Here is a 20,958-nt window from a genome sequence, read left to right as displayed (position 1 = left end):
TGTATAGTATGCTTATAGTAGTCTGGTGTAATCATGTATAGTATGCTTATAGTAGTCTGGTGTAATCATGTATAGTATGCTTATAGTAGTCTGGTGTAATCATGTATAGTATGCTTATAGTAGTCTGGTGTAATCATGTATAGTATGCTTATAGTAGTCTGGTGTAATCATGTATAGTATGCTTATAGTAGTCTGGTGTAATCACGTATAGTATGGTTATACTAGTCTGGTGTAATCATGTATAGTATGGTTATAGTAGTCTGGTGTAATCATGTATAGTATGGTTATAGTAGTCTGGTGTAATCATGTATAGTCTGCTTATAGTAGTCTGGTGTAATCATGTATAGTATGGTTATACTAGTCTGGTGTAATCATGTATAGTATGCTTATAGTAGTCTGGTGTAATCATGTATAGTCTGCTTATAGTAGTCAGGTGTAATCATGTATAGTATGCTTATAGTAGTCTGGTGTAATCATGTATAGTATGCTTATAGTAGTCTGGTGTAATCATGTATAGTATGCTTATAGTAGTCTGGTGTAATCATGTATAGTATGCTTATAGTAGTCTGGTGTAATCATGTATAGTATGCTTATAGTAGTCAGGTGTAATCATGTATAGTATGCTTATAGTAGTCTGGTGTAATCATGTATAGTCTGCTTATAGTAGTCAGGTGTAATCATGTATAGTATGCTTATAGTAGTCTGGTGTAATCATGTATAGTATGCTTATAGTAGTCAGGTGTAATCATGTATAGTATGCTTATAGTAGTCTGGTGTAATCATGTATAGTATGCTTATAGTAGTCTGGTGTAATCATGTATAGTATGCTTACATCGTGTTTGTGGTTTCTGACATGGGAAGCCATTGAAATTTGACTGAAAAAGGGTCATTCACTAAAACGACTATAACTTTTTTCCCCAAGGAGGATTGAAGAGGAGTTTTCACCATGTTAAAGAGCACACAAATACGCTTTGATTGATGCCAAATATGCTTAGGTAACAATTTTTTCCCGGTAGCCCATGATTTTGACCCTCAAACGACCATACTATATCGTGCTCACGCATGACAAGATTATCCCATCAAATGTAGACATTGCACGTGTAGCATTGAGACCGGACATATAGCTCAAACCCAAAATGGAAAAGATGTCACTGTTGATTGAGATTTCAGTTCCCAAAGACTTTGGACTAAATGCTTGAGAAACCAGGAAATTGATGAAATAGCAAGAGCTGAAAAATGAGAAAACTTGGAAATTGAAGAAGCTGAAGTTGTACCAGAGATAGTCGGAGCAACAGGGATGATCAAGAAAACCCTTACTAGAAACTTGTCATTCCGGGGAATATCATTAAAAACGAGGTCCAAATGGAGGCTGAAGGAGGTTCAGTGAGGATTGTAAAAAGCGTGTTTGGACCAAAGCTGGAGGTGGAGATTTGGAGTTCTGGGAGAACTTCCTCCCACTTCCTAAAGCCAAAATATGGACATAACTACCAGAAACCTATCGGGAGCCTACCTTTGTGGTGGTTGTACGGTTGTACCCCACAACGGAAGTCGGGGGCCAAATCTTCCCCATTCCTCCCTGCTGCCCCAGTTTTGTGAGTGCAGCGCGGTCATGGTCAGAGTGCTGATCGCTCCCTACCCCCAGGTCCTTTCCCTCTCCCTCTCTTTGTCTCTCTCGTCTCACTCAAACGATGTCGTGGCACTGGCTTCGTAAAGGTGGGGGTACACTATCCTGGATGTGGAGGATATCTGGGTTGTTCGAGAGAACTGTCCAGAGCTATACAACAACAACAACAACAACAACAACAACAACAACAACAACAACAACAACAACCAACGGTGATTCAAACAAACCTTAGTCACACATGGAGTTCAAGAAGGGGACAATGTGCATAAATAAACAAGAGGAACCCGATGATGCATTTACGGGTGGGAATGTTGGGTGGGAGAATGTAGGCGGAGATGGGAGGAGGGGGAGAATGTAAGGAGGGGTGTAGAGGAGGAATTGCACTTGGAGGATGGAAAGGTATATAAAGGGCAAAGTGAGCCGGGGACAAAGTATAACAATTTATCATTGGAGTGGAAGCAAAACAAGCTCATTATGGTAAGTCTCCCAGTTTGTCGATGTTTCTGTCCAACAAGCAACACATGTAACAGACAATGATGAAATGCTGGATTTAATTGACTTTGCTGAGTCGTTTTCATAACATTTACATTTTCCTCTTTCGCATAACATTTTGTTAAATCCGTATTTCGTAATTGTAGTTTGAGCTTCTGTTATGCATCGATCCCTATAATTATATTATTTTGTGACTTGATTATTTAAATATAAAGGGGCTGGAGGGACAGACCAGACATTTGTGAGCTATCCACCCTGCGTTCGAATCTCGACCGAGCTATAAACTACCACCTGATCGTTTTCATGCACGGTGATTGGTCAATATGTGTGGTGTCCCTCACATGAACGTTAGACCGCCAAACTGGGCACACCTCCTCCCCTCCCCTCCCCCCCCCCCCCCATCCTCGCCAGTATTATTGAACGTTAAAAATTCCACGGTAACCTTCACGAAGGGTCGACGATATGCCTATACCATACAGTATACTGTCATACTACTACCAATACGTTAATGATTCCTTTTTGTACACCGCTCCTTTCCTATTCCACCTCCAGGCGCTGCATGACGTCATCGTCGGGCACCAAAGGGGACCCGGCGATGACGCACGTCGAAAGGGAGTACTCAGTTGTTTTTTTACTCCCGCCAGGGAGTAATGCATTCAATCGTGTCCGTGTGTGCGTGTGTGTGTACGTGTGTGTGTTCGTGTGTTTGTGAACAAGATATCTGGAAAAGTTCTGAACGGATTTGGATGAAAGTTGGTGGGATGATTGCCCTTGGGATAAGGAAGAATTGATTAGTTTTTGGTGAAGCTCAGGATATTATTCTGGATACAGGAATTTTTTGAAGGATTGTTTACCATTGGAAGATAGGGCTCATTTTTTTTAACATTATCTTCTATATATTCTATATTTAACATTGTGATATGAAAATAGTTTTCATATTTGTTGTAAATGTAGTCTAAACTCGTGGTTATGCATTAGAGCAGTGTATTTTGTTAGCAGCGTCGTCTTCAAGGTTTTTTTTTCTTTCTAATAAAGACATATTCTGTCATTTTGAAACCACCAAAGTGTGTATTAGGTTGCCCCGTTTCATAAAATGTATCGTTTGATACGTATAATGCTTTAAAACTGTTTTTTTTTAAACCTCAGAAGAGATGTCAACATTTAGTTTACCTCAGTGAATGTCAATCGCGGTGTCAGTATTTGATGAACTTATAAAGACTTAGGTGAGTTATAAGTGTGACAAGCATGTACACGGGATTCTTCCCAGAAGAACGAGTGGTCGCATTAGCTTGTACGACTTAAAATGAGCGAGTTTTATTTTGGCGTTTGGGCCAGTTTTACATGTTGTATCCCGAAGGAATGAAACGAACGTTTTTCTGGCTTACAGTTTTATTTGAAGTCACACATGCCTCAAAATACACTCTTTTATATGGAATCGAACGCTGAATCCGAAAATGTAAGTGAAATTGCCTTGTTTTTTAAAAACATTATCTTGTAGCGGTTCCCGCTGGATGTACACAATCGCCTTGCACCTGCCAGGATGCGGCCAGGGCGCAATCGCCATGCCGGGCTCGTCCGGACGGGCCCAGACGCGCCTCTCCCGGGCATGCCCGGACTCGCTGTTCCCGGGCACGCCCGAACCTCCCGGGCACACCCGGTCTCGTCTTTCCCGGGCATGCCCGCTCTCGCCTTTCCGAGCGCCCGGGCACGCCCAGCCTCGACTTGCCAGGCCGCGTCCAGGATGCCCGGGCATGTCCAGACTCGCCTTTCCAGGGCTCGCCCAGAGCGTCCGGGCATGCCCGCTCTCGCCTTTCCAGGGCACGCCCAGAGCGCCCGGGCAGGCCCAGCCTTGACTTGCCAGGCCGCGTCCAGGACGCCCGGGCATGTCCAGACTCGCCTTTCCAGGACTCGCCCTTGACACCCGGGCATGCCCGGTCTCGCTTTTCCTGGGCAAACGCTCCGGCATAAATGTGTATATATATTGCTGCCCGATAAATGGGCTTTTGAGAGTACCCGAGTGTGATACATGCAATAAAGCAACTCGGATGAATTTCCGTCTTTGGTCGCGTCAAATCCTTTCGACTCGCGTTGGAGAACCGCTCCTTCATTGGTGACCTACCGACATGGACACGGCAGTGACTCTTAAACTGCCTACCTTCTGGGAGGCTCACGCGGCTGTTTGGTTCGCCCAGGCGGACTCCCAGTTCGCCCTGCGAGGCATCTCCGCGGACGACACCCGCTTCCACCATGTCGTGGCAGCGCTCGGTTCCGCCACCGCGGCCCGCGCCCTGAGCGTCCTCGAGCACCCGCCGGCTGCTGACAAGTATGACGCGCTGAAGACGCTCCTCCTCGATGCTTTCGCCCTCTCACCGGCGGCACGCGCACGGCGCCTGCTCGACCTGCCCGGGCTCGGCGACACGTGCCCGTCCGAGCGCATGGACTATATGCTCTCGTTGCTCGGTGAGCACTCTCCGGATTTTCTGTTCCGCGAGCTGTTCCTTCGCCAGCTGCCTCACCCGGTATGCCTCGCCCTGGCTGGCACGTCGATCACAGATCCCCGCACCCTCGCCAGGGAAGCCGACAAGATCTCCTCGGCGGGCCAGCACATCGGAGCGGCTACCTGGAGCTCGCCGCCGTCCGAGGCGACGCCCACGACGCCCGAGCGCCCTGCGCGGTTGGAGGCCGAACTGCCGGTGCGACTGGCGGCCGCCGCGCCGCGCCGACCGCTTCCGACACGACGGCCGGGGCCTCCACCTGACCAGCCGTGGTGTTATTACCACGCCAGGTTCGGACACAAGGCTCGGACATGCCGACCCCCGTGCACTTTCGGCAAGTCGGGAAACGGCCGGGCCGGCGTTCATTCCCAGCCATGAGCGCCGGCCACTCGGGCAACTTGCTTTTTATTCGGGACAAAGCGTCCGGGCGGCGTTTCCTTTGTGACACCGGTGCCCAACTAAGCGTCATACCCGCCTCTGAGCAGGACAGGCGCAACGCCGTTTGCGGCCCCTCTTTGGTCGCTGCTAAAGGCTCGGCCATACGCACTTTCGGCCCGCGCGACGTCACCCTCTGCTTCGGCAGCCAGCGCTTTCAGTGGACCTTTGTGACCGCCAGCGTCCCCATGGCTTTGCTGGGCGCCGACTTCCTCTGCGCGCACGTGCTGCTGGTCGACGTCAAACGACGTTGCCTTGTCAACGCCGAGACCTTCAGCTCCCTGGCGTGTACGATGAGCAGCCCCGCGCCGACCGAACTGGCATGCGCCCTCCCGACGGCGAACGAGTTCGCTCGCCTGCTCGCGGAATTCCCGGCCCTCACGCGGCCGACGTTTTCGGCCGTCGCAGTGCGGCATGGGATCGAGCACCACATACCCACTACGGGCCCGCCGGTCTACGCCAGGGCCCGCCGCCTCGACCCGGCCAAGCTCGCCGTGGCAAAGGCCGAGTTCAATGCGTTGGAGCGCCTCGGCATCGTGCGGCGCTCCGATAGCGCGTGGGCCTCACCACTGCACATCGTGCCAAAGCCGGGGGGCGGATGGCGCCTGTGTGGCGACTACCGCCGCCTCAACGACTCTACCACCCCCGACAGGTACCCGATCCCGCACATCCAGGACTTTTCCGCCCGTTTGGCCGGACGGGTCATATTTTCAAAAATTGACCTGATACGGGGATACCACCAGGTACCTGTCCGGGCGGCCGACATCCCGAAGATGGCCGTCATCACGCTGTTCGGCCTGTTCGAATTTTTGAGGATGCCGTTTGGCCTCAAGAACACGGCCCAGGCGTTCCAACGCTTGATGGACGGCGTGCTGCGCGACCTGCCATTTCTTTTCGTCTATCTGGACGACATCCTCGTCGCCAGCACGTCCCGCGCCGAGCACCTCCTCCACCTCCGAACACTGTTCGGTCGCCTCAGCGAGCACGGCTTAATTGTCAACCCGGCGAAATGCCACTTCGGCACGACGACCGTTGACTTTTTGGGCCACCGCATCACCAAGACCGGGGCCGTGCCGCTGCCGACCAAGGTCGAGGCCATCACCACGTTCCCGCGTCCCCGCTCCATCAAGGCCCTACAAGAGTTCCTCGGCAATGGTGAATTTTTATCACCGATTCGTGCCCCGTGCTGCTCAGCTCATGCGGCCCCTTTACGAGGCTCTCCGGGGCAAGCCGGCCAAGCATGACATCGTTTGGTCCGCGGCCATGGACGCAGCCTTCGCGAGCGCAAAGCGGGCCCTCGCCGACGCAACGCTGCTGGCTCACCCGGTGCTCAATGCGCCCATCGCCCTCACTACGGACGCCTCCAACTACGCGGTGGGCGCCGTCCATGAACAATGGGTGGACGGGGTTTGGCAGCCACTCGCTTTTTTCAGCCGGCAACTCCGGCCGAACGAGTTGGAATACAGCACATTCGACCGCAAGCTGCTAGGTCTATTCCTGGCCGTTCGCCATTTCCGACACGTCCTGGAGGGCCGCCCGTTCACGGCTTTCGTCGACCACAAGCCGTTGGTCTACGCAATGGCCAAAGTCACGGAGCCGTGGTCGGCCCGCCAGCAGCGCCACCTCTCCGTCGTGTCGGAATTCACCACGGACATCCGGCACGTCGCCGGCAAAGACAACGCCGTGGCCGACTGTCTTTCTCGGGCCAGCGCGAACGCGGTCCACCTCGGCGTGGACTTCGCGCTCATGGCGGCCGACCAGACCACCGACACCTCGGTGCAGGCCCTCCGGGCGGCGGACACGGGCCTCCGCCTGGCCGACATCCCCTTCGCGGACACTGTCCTGCTCTGCGATGTCTCCCAGGGCCAGCCTCGCCCCATCGTGCCCGTTACCTGCCAGCGCCGCATCTTCGCCTCCATCCACGGCCTTTCTCACCCGGGCCGGAAAGCTTCTCAGAAGCTGGTGTCGGCGCGTTTCGTCTGGCACGGCCTTCGACGGGACGTCCGCGACTGGGCCAACGCCTGCACGGCCTGCCAGCGGGCCAAGGTCCACCGCCACACCCAGGCCCCGCTGGCACCTTTCACCATGCCTGAACGGCGTTTCGACCTCGTCCACGTGGACCTGGTGGGTCCCCTGCCCCCATCGCGGGGGTTCACCCACCTGCTCACCATGGTGGACAGGACCACCAGGTGGCCGGAGGCCGTTCCCCTCACCTCCACCACCACCGCCAACGTGGTGCAGGCGTTCATCGCCACCTGGGTCGCGCGCTTCGGCGCACCGGCGGACATCTCGTCCGACCGCGGCCCACAGTTCACGTCCGCACTTTGGGGCGTGGTCGCCCGCTCATTGGGGGTCATGCTGCACCGCACCACGGCCTACCACCCCCAAGCCAACGGGTTGTGCGAGCGGTTTCACCGCTCCATGAAGGCCGCACTCATGGCCGGCCTTCAGGACGACGGTTGGGCCGACCAGCTGCCGTGGGTCCTTTTGGGCCTCCGCATGGCCCCCAAGGAGGACCTCCGGGCGTCCGCCGCCGAGCTTGTCTACGGCCAGCCGGTCCGCGTCCCGGGCGAGTTCGTGCCCGACGCTACCAGTCCCTGGTCCGCCGCACACCAGCGCTCGGACCTCCAGGAGGCCGCCTGCCGATTTGCCCCCGTGCCAACGTCCCGCCATGGTGGCCCCCAGTCCTACGTCCCCCCGGCGCTTCGCACAGCGGAGTACGTCTTTGTGCGTCATGACGCACACCGGGGGCCACTCCGGCCGCCGTACCACGGGCCCTTCCGGGTCCTGCGACGGGGCGACAAGTCATTCGTCGTCGACTTCGGCGGCCGGTCGGACCGGATTTCTGTGGACCGCCTCAAACCGGCGCACGTGGACGTCGACCGACCGCCACGGGTGGCCCTTCCTCCACGGCGAGGCCGCCCCCCATCCACAGTTCCCCCAGCTCGACCACCCACCACCACATCGGACCCCCCCCCCCCCCACGACCCTCCACGGGTCGCTTCGGCCGGGTCATCCGGACCCCCCTTAAATTGACCCTGCCGGTGCAGGTCGATTCTGGAGGGGCGTGTGTAGCGGTTCCCGCTGGATGTACACAATCGCCTTGCACCTGCCAGGGCGCAATCGCCATGCCGGGCTCGTCCGGACGGGCCCCGACGCGCCTCTCCCGGGCATGCCCGGACTCGCTGTTCCCGGGCACGCCCGAACCTCCCGGGCACGCCCGGTCTCGTCTTTCCCGGGCATGCCCGCTCTCGCCTTTCCGAGCGCCCGGGCACGCCCAGCCTCGACTTGCCAGGCCGCGTCCAGGACGCCCGGGCATGTCCAGACTCGCCTTTCCAGGGCTCGCCCAGAGCGTCCGGGCATGCCCGCTCTCGCCTTTCCAGGGCTCGCCCAGAGCGCCCGGGCACGCCCAGCCTCGACTTGCCAGGCCGCGTCCAGGACGCCCGGGCATGTCCAGACTCGCCTTTCCAGGACTCGCCCTTGACACCCGGGCATGCCCGGTCTCGCTTTTCCCGGGCAAACGCTCCGGCATAAATGTGTATATATATTGCTGCCCGATAAACGGGCTTTTGAGAGTACGCGAGTGTGATACATGCAATAAAGCAACTCGGATGAATTTCCGTCTTTGGTCGCGTCAAATCCTTTCGACTCGCGTTGGAGCACCGCTCCTTCAATCTTCTATATATTCTAAATATATATATCTGTGCAGTGTCTGTCTTGTGTTGTCTTGTCTTGTGTTGTCACTGAACTACTTCCTCAAACTTTTGTGAAATCGTACTATTCCAACTTGACCCACGGCGGGAGTATGCGCTCCACTGAGTGGCATTCTAGTTTCTTGTTTGTTTGTTTGTTTGTTTGTCCCGGCGATATCTCAGCCATCCTTTGACCTCGGAAGCTGAAATTTTGGCACAATAATGTGGACGTGCTTCGGCAAACCAGTATCTTTTATATTTTCATTAACCAATTAATTGATTAAGTACTTAATTATTATCGATTAATTAAATACTTTTTTATTTCCTTTCTCATCTGGGCAACACCTCAGGCACCTTTTGAGCGAGGAAGCTGATATTTCGACACCACAATGACCAAGTGATTTGGCTGTAAAGGGTATTTTGATGTATTGATTTATCAATTAATCGATTAATGATTCAATTAATTACATAATTGATTAATTTTCAAAAAGTTGCAGATTTAAATGAAATGGTGGTGGTTTAGGTATTCTATTAGCCAATTTATTAATAATATAATTATTTTTCGATTGTTATTTATTTATTTCATTATTAATCACTTATATATTTTCTTTCACATCTGGGCAATATCTCAGGCACCTTTTCCGCTAGTTATTTGATCTTTGGACATGACACTCATCAAGTGATTTCACTATAAAGGATGTTTTTTATTTGATTAATCAATTACTCGATTAATTATTTATTGATTAATAAATTAATCGATTAAGTATTTTTTCCGATTAATTAATTATTTTATTAATTTTCAAAACATTACAGATTCGGATGAAACACTGGTGGTTTACGTATATTATTAGCCAATTGATTAAGAAATTAATTATTTCACGATTATTATTTATTTATTTTAATTACGCAATCAATCAATTATGGTACACCTCTCTCTCCCAATACAGTCTCTATATCCTACTTCAAAAAGGGGACCAAAAAATGAACATATGTCACCCACAGGGTGAACCGTATCTTGCCATTTGACCTTGACCTTAATAATTTCGTATGGTGAATAGTATGTCTTCATGACCAACGCACATGAAATATTGAAAGATTTTGATGAGAACTGAGGAAATAATTCTTTCATGAAAATTCCGTTTTTTCGTCATGACGTCATCAAATGACGTCATAGCGTCAAACTGTTTACAGATCTGGGAAGCACTCATCAAGGGCATTCATATGAGGTATTACTCGATATGGTACCTACGATTTCAAAATTTGACCTTGGGGTCAATAATTTTCGACCTCCAGCGCTAACCATGAAGGTCAAGGCCGATCGCCACCAAAAACTAATCAGCTGAGCGCCGGACCATATACTAGATTCCCATGAAGTTTGGAGACGATCCGATCAAAGTTACTCAAAAAATTAGTGTTTCGTCGACCTCCATGATTGACCACAAAGTGACCTTGACCTTTGACCTTGACCTTCAAAATTTTGTGTGCTGAAGGGTATCTCTATAGGACTCTGATATGCGAAGTTACAGGAGTTTCCAATAATAACTGTGGTCTACAGAGTGACCTAAACAATGCGAACTAAAGCAATACAATATACATGAAAAGTGCAGTTTTTTCGTCATAACGCCGTCAAATGACGTCACATTGTCAAACTAGTTATATGTTTGGAAAGCACTCAACAAGGGCTTCAATTTGAGGTACTACTCGATATGGTAACTGAAACTTGAAAATTTTACCTTTTGGTCAAAATTGAATGACCTTCAAAATGACCTTGAAGGTCAAGGCCGATCGACACCAAAAACTAATCAGCTGAGCGCCATACCACACCCTATATACCCACCAAGTTTGGAGATCATAAGATCAAAGTTACTCAAAAAATAAGGGTTTCGTTGACCTCCATGATTGACCGCAAAGTGACCTTGACCTTTGACCTTTGACCTTCAAAATTTTGTGTGCTGAAGGGTATCTCTATAGGACTCTGATCTGCGAAGTTACAGGAGTTTCCAATAATAACTGTGGTCTACAGAGTGATCTAAACGTGAAAAAAAAATGATTAACCACAAACAAAAAAACAAACAAAAAAACAAACAAACAAACAAACAAACATACAAGCTGACTGATACATCTTGCAAAAACTTCGTTTTGGCAAGATAACAACAACAACCACGGTCCCCGAAAAGGCCAACCCCAGCTTTGCGGGGAAAAATGGCCTCTAAACGGTGGTTTTCTCTCTCCCAATACAGTCTCTATATCCTGCACAGCGGTATCTCCAACCGCTGAAGGCGCCCGGGCAATGCTGCGCTGGAGGATGTTATTTATTTATTTGGCATGGGGGTGGTGTACTTTGAACTGAGGAATGAGACTGAGGAATGTTTTTGGCCTAAGTCTTTCATGAACGAGCTGGCCAGGACAGACGTTTGACTGAAGGTGATTTGGCCAAGAATATGTAATTTGTTCATGGTGTTATCGATAACTCCCCTATGCTCTTTGCAAAAGACACTGTGAGCTATTTAACGTTCACCCACAAATACTAGCAGATTGGGCACCCAGCTTAACGTCTATCGGATGGACGAAGCACTTTGCAATGAAACGCCCTGTCTGCCAAGCACCAATCCTGACAGTTCATTGTCGGGTCGAGAATTGAACCCAGACAAAACAGCGCAAAGGTAAGTGCACCACCTGGACACCACCCTGCCGGACACACAATGTGTATTATACAGGGCGTGGCATTAATATCTGACACATCTGTTTCTGTAATATATGTATAATATGTAATAATATATGTATATGTATATGTATATGTAATATATGTATGTATTTCTGCAATACACACAACCCCCGCTCTGTACTTCTTTAAAACTACATCTTTTAAATGCTGTCCATTACAACTGATCACTCCCTGCATCAAACCAGTACATTGTTCATTGCTGCTTCCAATGTGTCTTTATCAATAACGATATTAAGTTTACCTGTACTTGTGGGACACGTCTTGTAAAATCCCCAGAAGAAGAAATCAGCTGGGGTTAAATCTGGGGATCAGGGTGGCCATAAACATTCCCAAACCGAGAGATTCTCTTTTCCCCAAGCTGTTCCCTTGGAAATTTCACAACGATTCTTGCAGTATGGCATGTTGCTCCATCAATCCACAAAATTCAGGAAAGAGAAAGTTCTGCTCCACAAAATACAAACTCTACTCCACAAAATTCAGGAAAGAGAAAGTTCTGCTCCACAAAATACAAACTCTACTCCACAAAATTCAGGAAAGAGAAAGTTCTGCTAAACAAAATACAAACTCTACTCCACAAAATTCAGGAAAGAGAAAGTTCTGCTCCACAAAATACAAACTCTACTCCACAAAATTCAGGAAAGAGAAAGTTCTGCTCCACAAAATACAAACTCTACTCCACAAAATTCAGGAAAGAGAAAGTTCTGCTCCACAAAATACAAACTCTACTCCACAAAATTCAGGAAAGAGAAAGTTCTGCAGCATGGCCAAGTTGACTGTCGCAGTCACTTCATTATTTTCCAAGAAATGTGCCCCAATGATGCACCCTGCAGCTGTGTAGCACACCACGTGACTTTCACATGGAGCGGCCATCTTTGATGCAACTCTTTGGGTTTTTCCTAAGCCCAGAACCCACAAGTAAGATGGAAATGGGATTCATCTGTCATTAAGAAACAGTTTATGAAATTGCCATCCTATTCACATCCGTCAAGTAACCAATGACAAAAATTCTTGCACTTTGTTAAATCAGCATGGTCAAATTTCTGAACTACCTGGATTTTATATTGCCATAGGTGAAGATCTCTTCGTGGAGTATACGTCCGAGACTTCTTTGGCGGACAACTCTTTCTGCTGAAAGGCGTCGGATCGACTTCTTTGGGCTTCAGGCAATTTCTGCAGCTGTGCCAGTGATTGTGTCTTGTGTCCTCACTGCACCACGTCTCATGTGCTCAGATGGACGAACACTGACATCTTCATTTAAAAAAATTCTGACAAAAGAGAGAATAGTGTTGCTTTGCAGAACGGGGAATTTATACGTGGAAATGCTCTCCTGAATGGAGAATGCCGATGATGAAGAATGTTTCAAGGACACAATACATTAAAAAATTATTGATCCATTTATCCCCTCAAGAGGTTTTGTGTGTGTGTATGTATTTATTTATTTTTGTATGTGTGTGTGGATATGTATGTATGTGTGTGTATGTGCGTGTATGTATGTATGTATGTATATATGTATGTATGTATGTCTGTATGTTCATTCACGTGAAAAAGTAAGGACAACCCATGTAAAGTTTTGACTATTTCAACATACAGCTATTTGATCTTCATTTCAACAATATTGATAGATAAAGGTGATATAATATAACAAATATCATGAAACATTTACATTTTGTAGTCCATTGTATAATTTAAATAAACATAAATGCAAATTTCGCATGTGGACAAAGTAAGTACACCCTTGGCTCTAATAGGTGGTTTTGCCCCCTTTGGCAGAAACAACCTCAAGTAGGCATTTCTTATAACTGTCTAACAGTCTCTGACATCGACTGGGAGAATTTTTTGCCCACTCCCCCATGCAGAATTATTTCAGCTGTGCGATGTTTGAGGGGTTTCTTGCATGCACAGCTCGTTTCAAATCCCCCCACAACATCTTGATGGGATTTAGATCCCGGCTTTGACTTGGCCATTCCAGAACCCTCCATTTCTTTCTTTTCAGCCATTCCTTGGTGGATTTACTGGTATGTTTAGGGTCATTGTCATCTTGCACGGTCCACCTTCGGTTGAGCTTCAACTTTCCGACAGATGGCCTCACATTATCCTCAAGCACCCTCTGGTACAATGAAGAATTCATAGTGGATTCTATGATGGTGAGCTGCCCAGGCCCTGATGCAGCAAAGCTGCCCCAAACCATAATATTTCCACCACCATGCTTTACAGTTGGTATCAGGTTCTTGTGGTCAAATGCTGTCTTTGGTTTTTGCCAAACATGTCTTCTGGTACTGTGGCCAAATAGCTCTACCTTTGACTCACCTGTCCAGAGCACATTGTTCCAGAAGTGCTGGTCTTTGCCTTGATGTTCATTGGCAAACTTTAGTCTTGCCCTGATGTTCTTTCTGGACAGCAAAGGTTTCCTCCTGGCACACCTCCCATGTAGATCAAATTTGTGCAGCCTCTTTCTAATGGTAGACTCGTGAACTTTGACATCAACAGTGGCAAAAGCTACCTGTAGCTCCCGTGATGACATTCTGGGGTTCTGAGAGACTTCTTTCAGCATCTTGCGGTCTGCTCTCGGGCTGAACTTGCTGGGGCGGCCTGGCCTGAACAAGTCGGCAGTTGTTTGGAATCTTCTCCACTTGTAGATGATCTTCCGGACAGTCGAATGATTGATTTTAAATTGTTTGGAGATCTTTTTAAATCCCTTCCCAGACTCATAGGCATCTAGAACCTTCTTTCTGAAGGCCTCAGAGAGCTCTTTTGATCTAGGCATGGTGACGCCGCACACTTCAACAACAAAGAGCAAACCAAACTAAATGTCTGAGGTTTAAATAAGACAGGTTCCTCCAAGATCCTCTCTGACGATGTTCTAATCATTTGCACCTGAGCTGGTGCATCTGATTCTCATTTTAGGTATTTGAAGTAGTGAAAAATGTAGGGGTGTACTTACTTTTTCCACATGTGAAATTTGCATTTATGTTTATTTAAATTAGACAATGGACTACAAAATGTAAATGTTTCATGATATTTGTTATATTATATCACCTTTATCTATCAATATTGTTGAAATGAAGATCAAATAACGGTATGTTGAAATATGTTGAAAAAGTCAAAACTTTACATGGGGTGGACTTACTTTTTCACGTGACTGTACGTGTGTGTGTGTGTGTGTGTGTGTTTATGTGTGTGTATGTGTGTGTATGTATATATGTATATGTACATGTATGTATGTATATATCTATGTATGTATGTGTATGTGTGTATGTATGTATGTATGTATGTATGTGTGTGTATGCATGTTTGTATGTGTGTGTATGTGTGTGTATGTATATATGTATATGTATGTATCTATGTATATATGTATGTGTGTATGTATGTTTGTATGTGTGTGTGTGTGTATGTATGTGTGTATGTATGTATGTTTGTATGTATGTATGTATGTATGTATGTATGTATGTGTGTATGTATGTATGTATGTATGTATGTATGTATGTGTGTATGTATATGTATGTGTGTATGTATGTATGTATGTATGTATGTATGTATGTATGTGTGTGTGTATGTATGTATGTATGTATGTATGTATGTATGTATGTGTGTATGTATGTATGTATGTGTGTATGTATGTATGTATGTATGTATGTATGTGTGTGTGTATGTATGTATGTATGTATGTGTGTATGTATGTATGTGTGTATGTATGTGTGTATGTATGTATGTATGTATGTGTATGTATGTATGTATGTATGTGTGTATGTATGTATGTATGTATGTGTGTATGTATGTATGTATGTATGTGTGTATGTATATGTATGTATCGTTGGTTGTTATCTCCATTTGCGGGTTTCAGGAGGTGGAACGGAGTCCTTCCAGGACCCAAAGTATCCACCTCCTCTTCGGTACGGGATCACAGTTCATGGACCAAGCTGTTCAACTTTTCATAGTTTTGTTCCAATGGCTCTTTTAAGGATTGTCACTGAACCCTGGATTGCCTCCAGTTGTAGTTCATTTGTTGTAATATTCCCGGGGATGGTTTTTAAATTCGAAGTGAGGTTCTTCTTTGTCAATCCTGTTACTCCAGTGATCACTGGTACAATTTCGATGTTCGATGCACAAAATCTCTTGACGTTATTTTTGAGGTCCTGGTATTTGGTCATTTTATTGATTTCTGCATTATTTAAGCGTGTGTGTGTGTGTGTGTGTGTGTGTGTGTGTGTGTGTGTGTGTGTGTGTGTGTGTGTGTGTGTGTGTGTGTGTGTGTGTGTGTGTGTGTGTGTGTGTGTGTGTGTGTGTGTGTGTGTGTGTGTGTTCCTGCACTAATTTTAGCAATCAATGTCCAAAAGCCTAAAGCCAATCGGTTTAACAAATGCTGTAGTATGAACGGACTATGACGTACAAAGAATTACAACACTGTATTCGAACTATCATTCACCATCCAGTAAGTGATGTTTACCTCTGTCTTTCCCAGGCTTTTACGTGCAGCCAAACCGATGTGAATAAGTGTTTTATCGCGGCAGATAAAGTGAGTATTATTTTGGATTCATTCCCTTTTGTCTTTTTTATACCTTATGCTATTAAAGATCCATTTGATCGTTTCTTTCTCTGTCTGTGTAATGTGCATGAGGCTTAGATGGATGAGATGTTACGTACTGCAAAACAACTGTGTATTAAACATGGGGTCTTGTGTAACCATTTCCGGTTCCGGTGAGGACTACACGAGTCATGTGCTTGGTCATGGCGAGCAGCCTTGGGCCCACGTGTTCGATCATCTTGTGGTTTGATTAAGCTTAAAGGTTTATTTCTCACTTCTTGAACACTTACCATTCGGGTTAGAGGTAAAACGGAAAATATGGGGATATCAACAGAGCACAACAAAGCAGAGTCTGTCCGTCCGTCTGTCCATTGAACCTATTGCTATTTTTTTCTACTCCTTCCTTATGATCTGGCTGATTATTCTGAAACGTAACACATGATTACAAGACTGTAGCACAATCACTCGGGCTTCGACTTTTTCGATTTCAGATCATGACAGCTCCCAGGGGAGGAATTTTGGATCCCGACTCCTCTCTTATTTACTCACCGATTGCTCTGACACCTGATACATCCATTCTAATTGATGGTGCATGGGATTACTCGGTCTTAGATTATTTTATTTCGCATCATGGGGGCCTCCTGGGGGATCAGGGAGGAACCTAGGGTAGGAGTCCCCCAAAATCAGCAGAGGTATGAACTACAACCTCTGACCGTCAGAAAGATGACCGTCAGCCTACTCAGGGCTATTTTAGCCCCCCTTTGGACTTTGTCCAAAACGGGGGCTTATGGATTTGGTCTGGTCCATCCTCCCATTCGTCTGCAATGATATTTTGGAGATGTATGGACTGATTTTGTTCACATGTCGCACAAAGGCAATGCATGACGGTATACGTATGCACATCATTACTCCTGCCAGGGAGTAATGCATTCACTTGTGTCCGTGTGTGTGTGTGTGTGTGTGTGTGTGTGTGTTCGTGTGTTTGTGAACAAGAGATCTGGAAAAGTTCTGAACGGATTTGGATGAAAGTTGGTGGGATGATTGCCCTTGGGATAAGGAAGAATTGATTAGTTTTTCGGTGAAGCTCAGGATATTATTCCCGATCCAGGAATGTTTTGAAAGATTGTTTACCATTGGAAGATAGGACTCATTTTTTTTTTACATTATCTTCTATATATTCTATATTTAACATTGTGATATGAAAATAGTTTTCATATTTGTTGTAAATGTAGTTTAAACTCGTGGTTATGCGTTAGAGCGGTGTATTTTGTTAGCAGCGTCGTCTTCAATGTTCTTTTTTTTCTTTCTAATAAAGACATATTCTGTCATTTTAAAACCACCAAAGTGTGTATTAGGTTTCCCCGTTTCATAAAATGTATCGTTTGATACCTATAATGCTTTAAAACTGTTTTTTTTGAACCTCAGAAGAGATATCAACATTTAGCTCAGCGAATGTCATTCGCGGTGTCACTATTTGATTAACTTATAAAGACTTAGTTCCAGATTTTTCAATGGCTGAGGTATATTAACAAACGAATAAAACAGATTTGGCAAAATTCCAACTTTTTAAAAAAGATCGCATATTCACCCAGGGTTGTGAGAGGCTGAAGAAGAAGAAACCTCGCATGGGCTTCCCAGACCAAATAAATAATTCTGGTTCTGGCTCTGCGATTTTCAGGTTTATTACTCCCGCGAGGGAGTAACGCATTCGATCGTGTATGTTCGTGTGTGTGTGTGTGTGTGTGTGTGTGTGTGTGTGTTCGTATGTTCGTGTGTTCGTGTGTTTGTGAACAAGATATCTGGAAAAGTTCTGAACGTATTTGGATGAAAGTTGGTGGGATGATTGCCCTTGGGATAAGGAAGAATTGATTATTTTTTGGTGAAGCTCAGGATATTATTCCGGATCCAGGAAATTTTTTTGGAAATTTTTTTGGGAATGATTTTTTCTGTTTTACTGCATTAAAGCTTTTAATCTTATTCTTAAATAATGTTTTTCTCCTCTAATTCCGAGATATATCAAAATAAATTCTCTGACAGTTAGGGCTTACTTTCTTTTTCATTTATTGTTTTGCGGAGAGGGGATGTTAAACAAAACGTATTATTCCAACTAAACCCACGGCGGGAGTATGCGCTCTACTGAGTGGCGTCTAGTTTTGTTTTGTTTTGCAAAGCAATCAAAGAGGGCCGACTGTTGGCCATTTTAGTTGTAAAAAAACCCAGTGTTTAACATGTCCTCAACCTCTTCTTGGGCATGCAGTTGTCGATGTTGTTTAAACTTGGCACACAGATAATGAATTATGGCTTACATGTGCACGTAATTTTTTTTCCCGAGATCTGATTCAATATGGCAGACTGGCGGCCATTTTGGTACTTAAACGTGTCTCCAACAATTTCTGATTGTCAGATTTTCTTCAAACTTGGCACAATTACAATACTTGGGTATACATATGCAGAACAGCTTGTTTTGTCATCCGACCAAAGATGGCCAACTGACAGCTTTAACTCCGTACAACAAAATGACTAAAACCACAGCGGGACTATGACATTTTTTGTTTTTTTCGTCGTGTTATTTCACAGTTCATAGTTATAGAAATTACAATTTTCAAATGCAAGATATCAATTGAGGTTTTTTTGTTTGTTTTTAATATGCATTTATGGGTTTTTTTTTAAAGGTAAATTATCATTTACGGACACTTTCCGATGGTTCCAACGCTTTTCCAGGTGTATCAGCTTTGATGTCCGTCGGCAAGCCAAATTTCAGCTTTCCGGAAAACACCGGAAAACGACACCGGAAAAATGGCCTCTAAAGGTGGTAAAATATAGTTGTTGGCCCTATCTCCAAATGGTGAAGAATCACTTTAAAAATTCTTCTAGCCGGATCCGGATCCGGATCTTCATCAAAATTGAATCGAATCTTCCTTGTCGCACACACAACCTGTCCACCAAGTTTCGTCCAAATCCGTCCATGACTTTTTAAATATATCCTGCTATATGTTGGTTTTAGCCCTATCACTCAATGGTGAAGAATCACTTAGAAATTAAATAATCCTCATGTCCGAATCCATATTCAGATATTCACCAAAATTGAATCGATTCTTCCTTGTCTCACACACAACCTCTCCACCAAGTTTCGTCCAAATCCATTCACAACTTTCTGAGATATCCTGCTGCGTATCGTTTTTGGCCCTACCTCCCAATGGTGAAGAATCACTTAAAAATTCTACTAGCCGGATCCGAATCCGGATCTTCAACAAAATCTAATCCTTTCGTCCTTTTCACATGCGCTACATCTCTGCCAAATTTCGTTCAAATCCGTCCACAACTTTGTGAGATATCTTGTTCACAAACAAACGATCTGGCTGATTATTGCTCTGAAACCTGATACTTCCATTCTAATTGATGGTGCACGGGATTACTCGGTCTTAGATTATTTTATTTCGCATCATGGGGGCCTCCTAGGGGATCAGGGAGGAACCTAGGGGAGGAGTCCCCCAAAATCAGCAGAGGTATGAACTACAACCTCTGACCGTCAGAAAGATGACCGTCAGCCTACTCAGGGCTATTTTAGTTCAGGGGCGAAAACATAACCTCCATCCACCTTCGGTGGCAGAGGTAAATATGTATAATATATAAATTGAATTACCTCATGCTTAAGTTAAAACATCCAAAATGGGAAATAACTACCGCTATACTATATGCAAAGTTATCCCCCAAGAATGCATTACTACAACAATATTAACAAGAATGACACTCTCTCTACACTTTACATTTTGTATCCCACTTATAGACCGGATCCGGATCCGCACCTTTACCAAAATTGAATCACTTCGTCCTTGACACACACCCAACATGTCCACTAAGGTTTTTCCAAATCTGTCCATAACCTTTTGAGTTATCCTGCTCACAGACAGACAAACAAAGTGAAAACAACCTCTGCCCACCTTCGGCTATGGAGGTAATAAGTGGTATTTTGTTTTTTTTGTGCTTCTAGGACAATTCTGGATTTTTAACCAAGGACGAAATACTAAACGTGATGAGAGATGCTGCCTATCCAATACCGGAAGACTTTGACAAGATGCTGGATGAGGCAGACATAAACAAGGATGGCAAGATCGAATATGGTGGTATGTTTGGAAATACTCCTCACCATTTTAGAGTTTATGATGAATTCTGAGACAATTTCTTTGATTTAATACTTTTGCATCATCAGAGTTATGATGAATATTGTTGGGTAATTATTTAATATCCTCACTTGCTTGTGTCTGCAGAGTTTGCGAGGATCTATAGCAACAACTTACGCTAAGGATGGAAAAGCCCTTGCAAGCATTTTCTCGTCGACAAATATGATGTATTCCTTTTCATTCACTTAATTGTTTAAAACGTCATTCCCTTTCAAACCTTTCCTCTATTTTTCCTGAAAGTTGCATTTTTATATCCCTTGAGGATTCAGCATGGGCATTGGCCATTGTAATATCAAACTCAAAATCTGTTTGCCTAAATCGCTCATATTTCTTTCCATACACACTAGCTTTTTAAAGGTGCTTCTACTCTTTTTCATTCAATAAAGGCTTTCTCTGTAACTGCTGTGATGACAGGTTGTCAAGCATTATTGCATTGTTTAGGATCATGGAGTATATTGTTACGGAACTGGGGTTCGCCATAAGGGGAAATCCCTCAAACTCCTCCTGACCTCTGGCCCTGCAGGCCGACGACATGCCACAGATAACTCCGCGGCTTGTCAGGTTGGAACCAACCATAAACGTCAATTAGAAGGCCAAATCTACCAGGGTACCCGTCTGACACCATTTACCTGGTGGCGACGTGGCCCAACTAACCGAGGATCGTGCCCTTAGTTAGCACTTGGATTACTGCTGAGTGGAACAGAAGTGCAGCACTGACTAACCACTACCAAAGCGAAACAGTTGGGTAGAACTCCCGGCTATCCACTACATACACACCGTGTCAGATCAATA

At 45.9% G+C, this 20,958-nt stretch overlaps 1 protein-coding gene across 1 annotated transcript; it reads left to right on the top strand.

Annotated features, from left to right (window-relative positions):
- The first annotated feature begins 1,977 nt into the window (after positions 1-1,977).
- LOC137427006 (uncharacterized) lies at positions 1,978-20,565 on the top strand. Its single transcript, XM_068116098.2, has 4 exons — positions 1,978-2,101; positions 15,923-15,976; positions 19,977-20,109; positions 20,254-20,565. The coding sequence occupies exons 1-4, from the start codon at positions 2,099-2,101 to the stop codon at positions 20,286-20,288; spliced, it is 225 nt and encodes a 74-aa protein (XP_067972199.2). The 5' UTR covers positions 1,978-2,098; the 3' UTR covers positions 20,289-20,565.
- The last annotated feature ends 393 nt before the right edge of the window (positions 20,566-20,958 follow it).

Source organism: Myxine glutinosa, chromosome 5 (assembly GCF_964187855.1).
Source record: "Myxine glutinosa chromosome 5, kmMyxGlut1.1, whole genome shotgun sequence".
Taxonomy (NCBI): domain Eukaryota; kingdom Metazoa; phylum Chordata; class Myxini; order Myxiniformes; family Myxinidae; genus Myxine; species Myxine glutinosa.
Note: the sequence above shows the minus strand (reverse complement) of the source record. Positions and strands in the feature narration are given on the sequence as shown.

Excerpts from the sequence above, each read along its gene's own strand:
- LOC137427006 (XM_068116098.2), top strand. Across the intron at positions 15,977-19,976 it reads GTTTTATCGCGGCAGATAAA|GACAATTCTGGATTTTTAAC; the intron begins GTGAGTATTATT and ends TTGTGCTTCTAG. Across the intron at positions 20,110-20,253 it reads TGGCAAGATCGAATATGGTG|AGTTTGCGAGGATCTATAGC; the intron begins GTATGTTTGGAA and ends TTGTGTCTGCAG.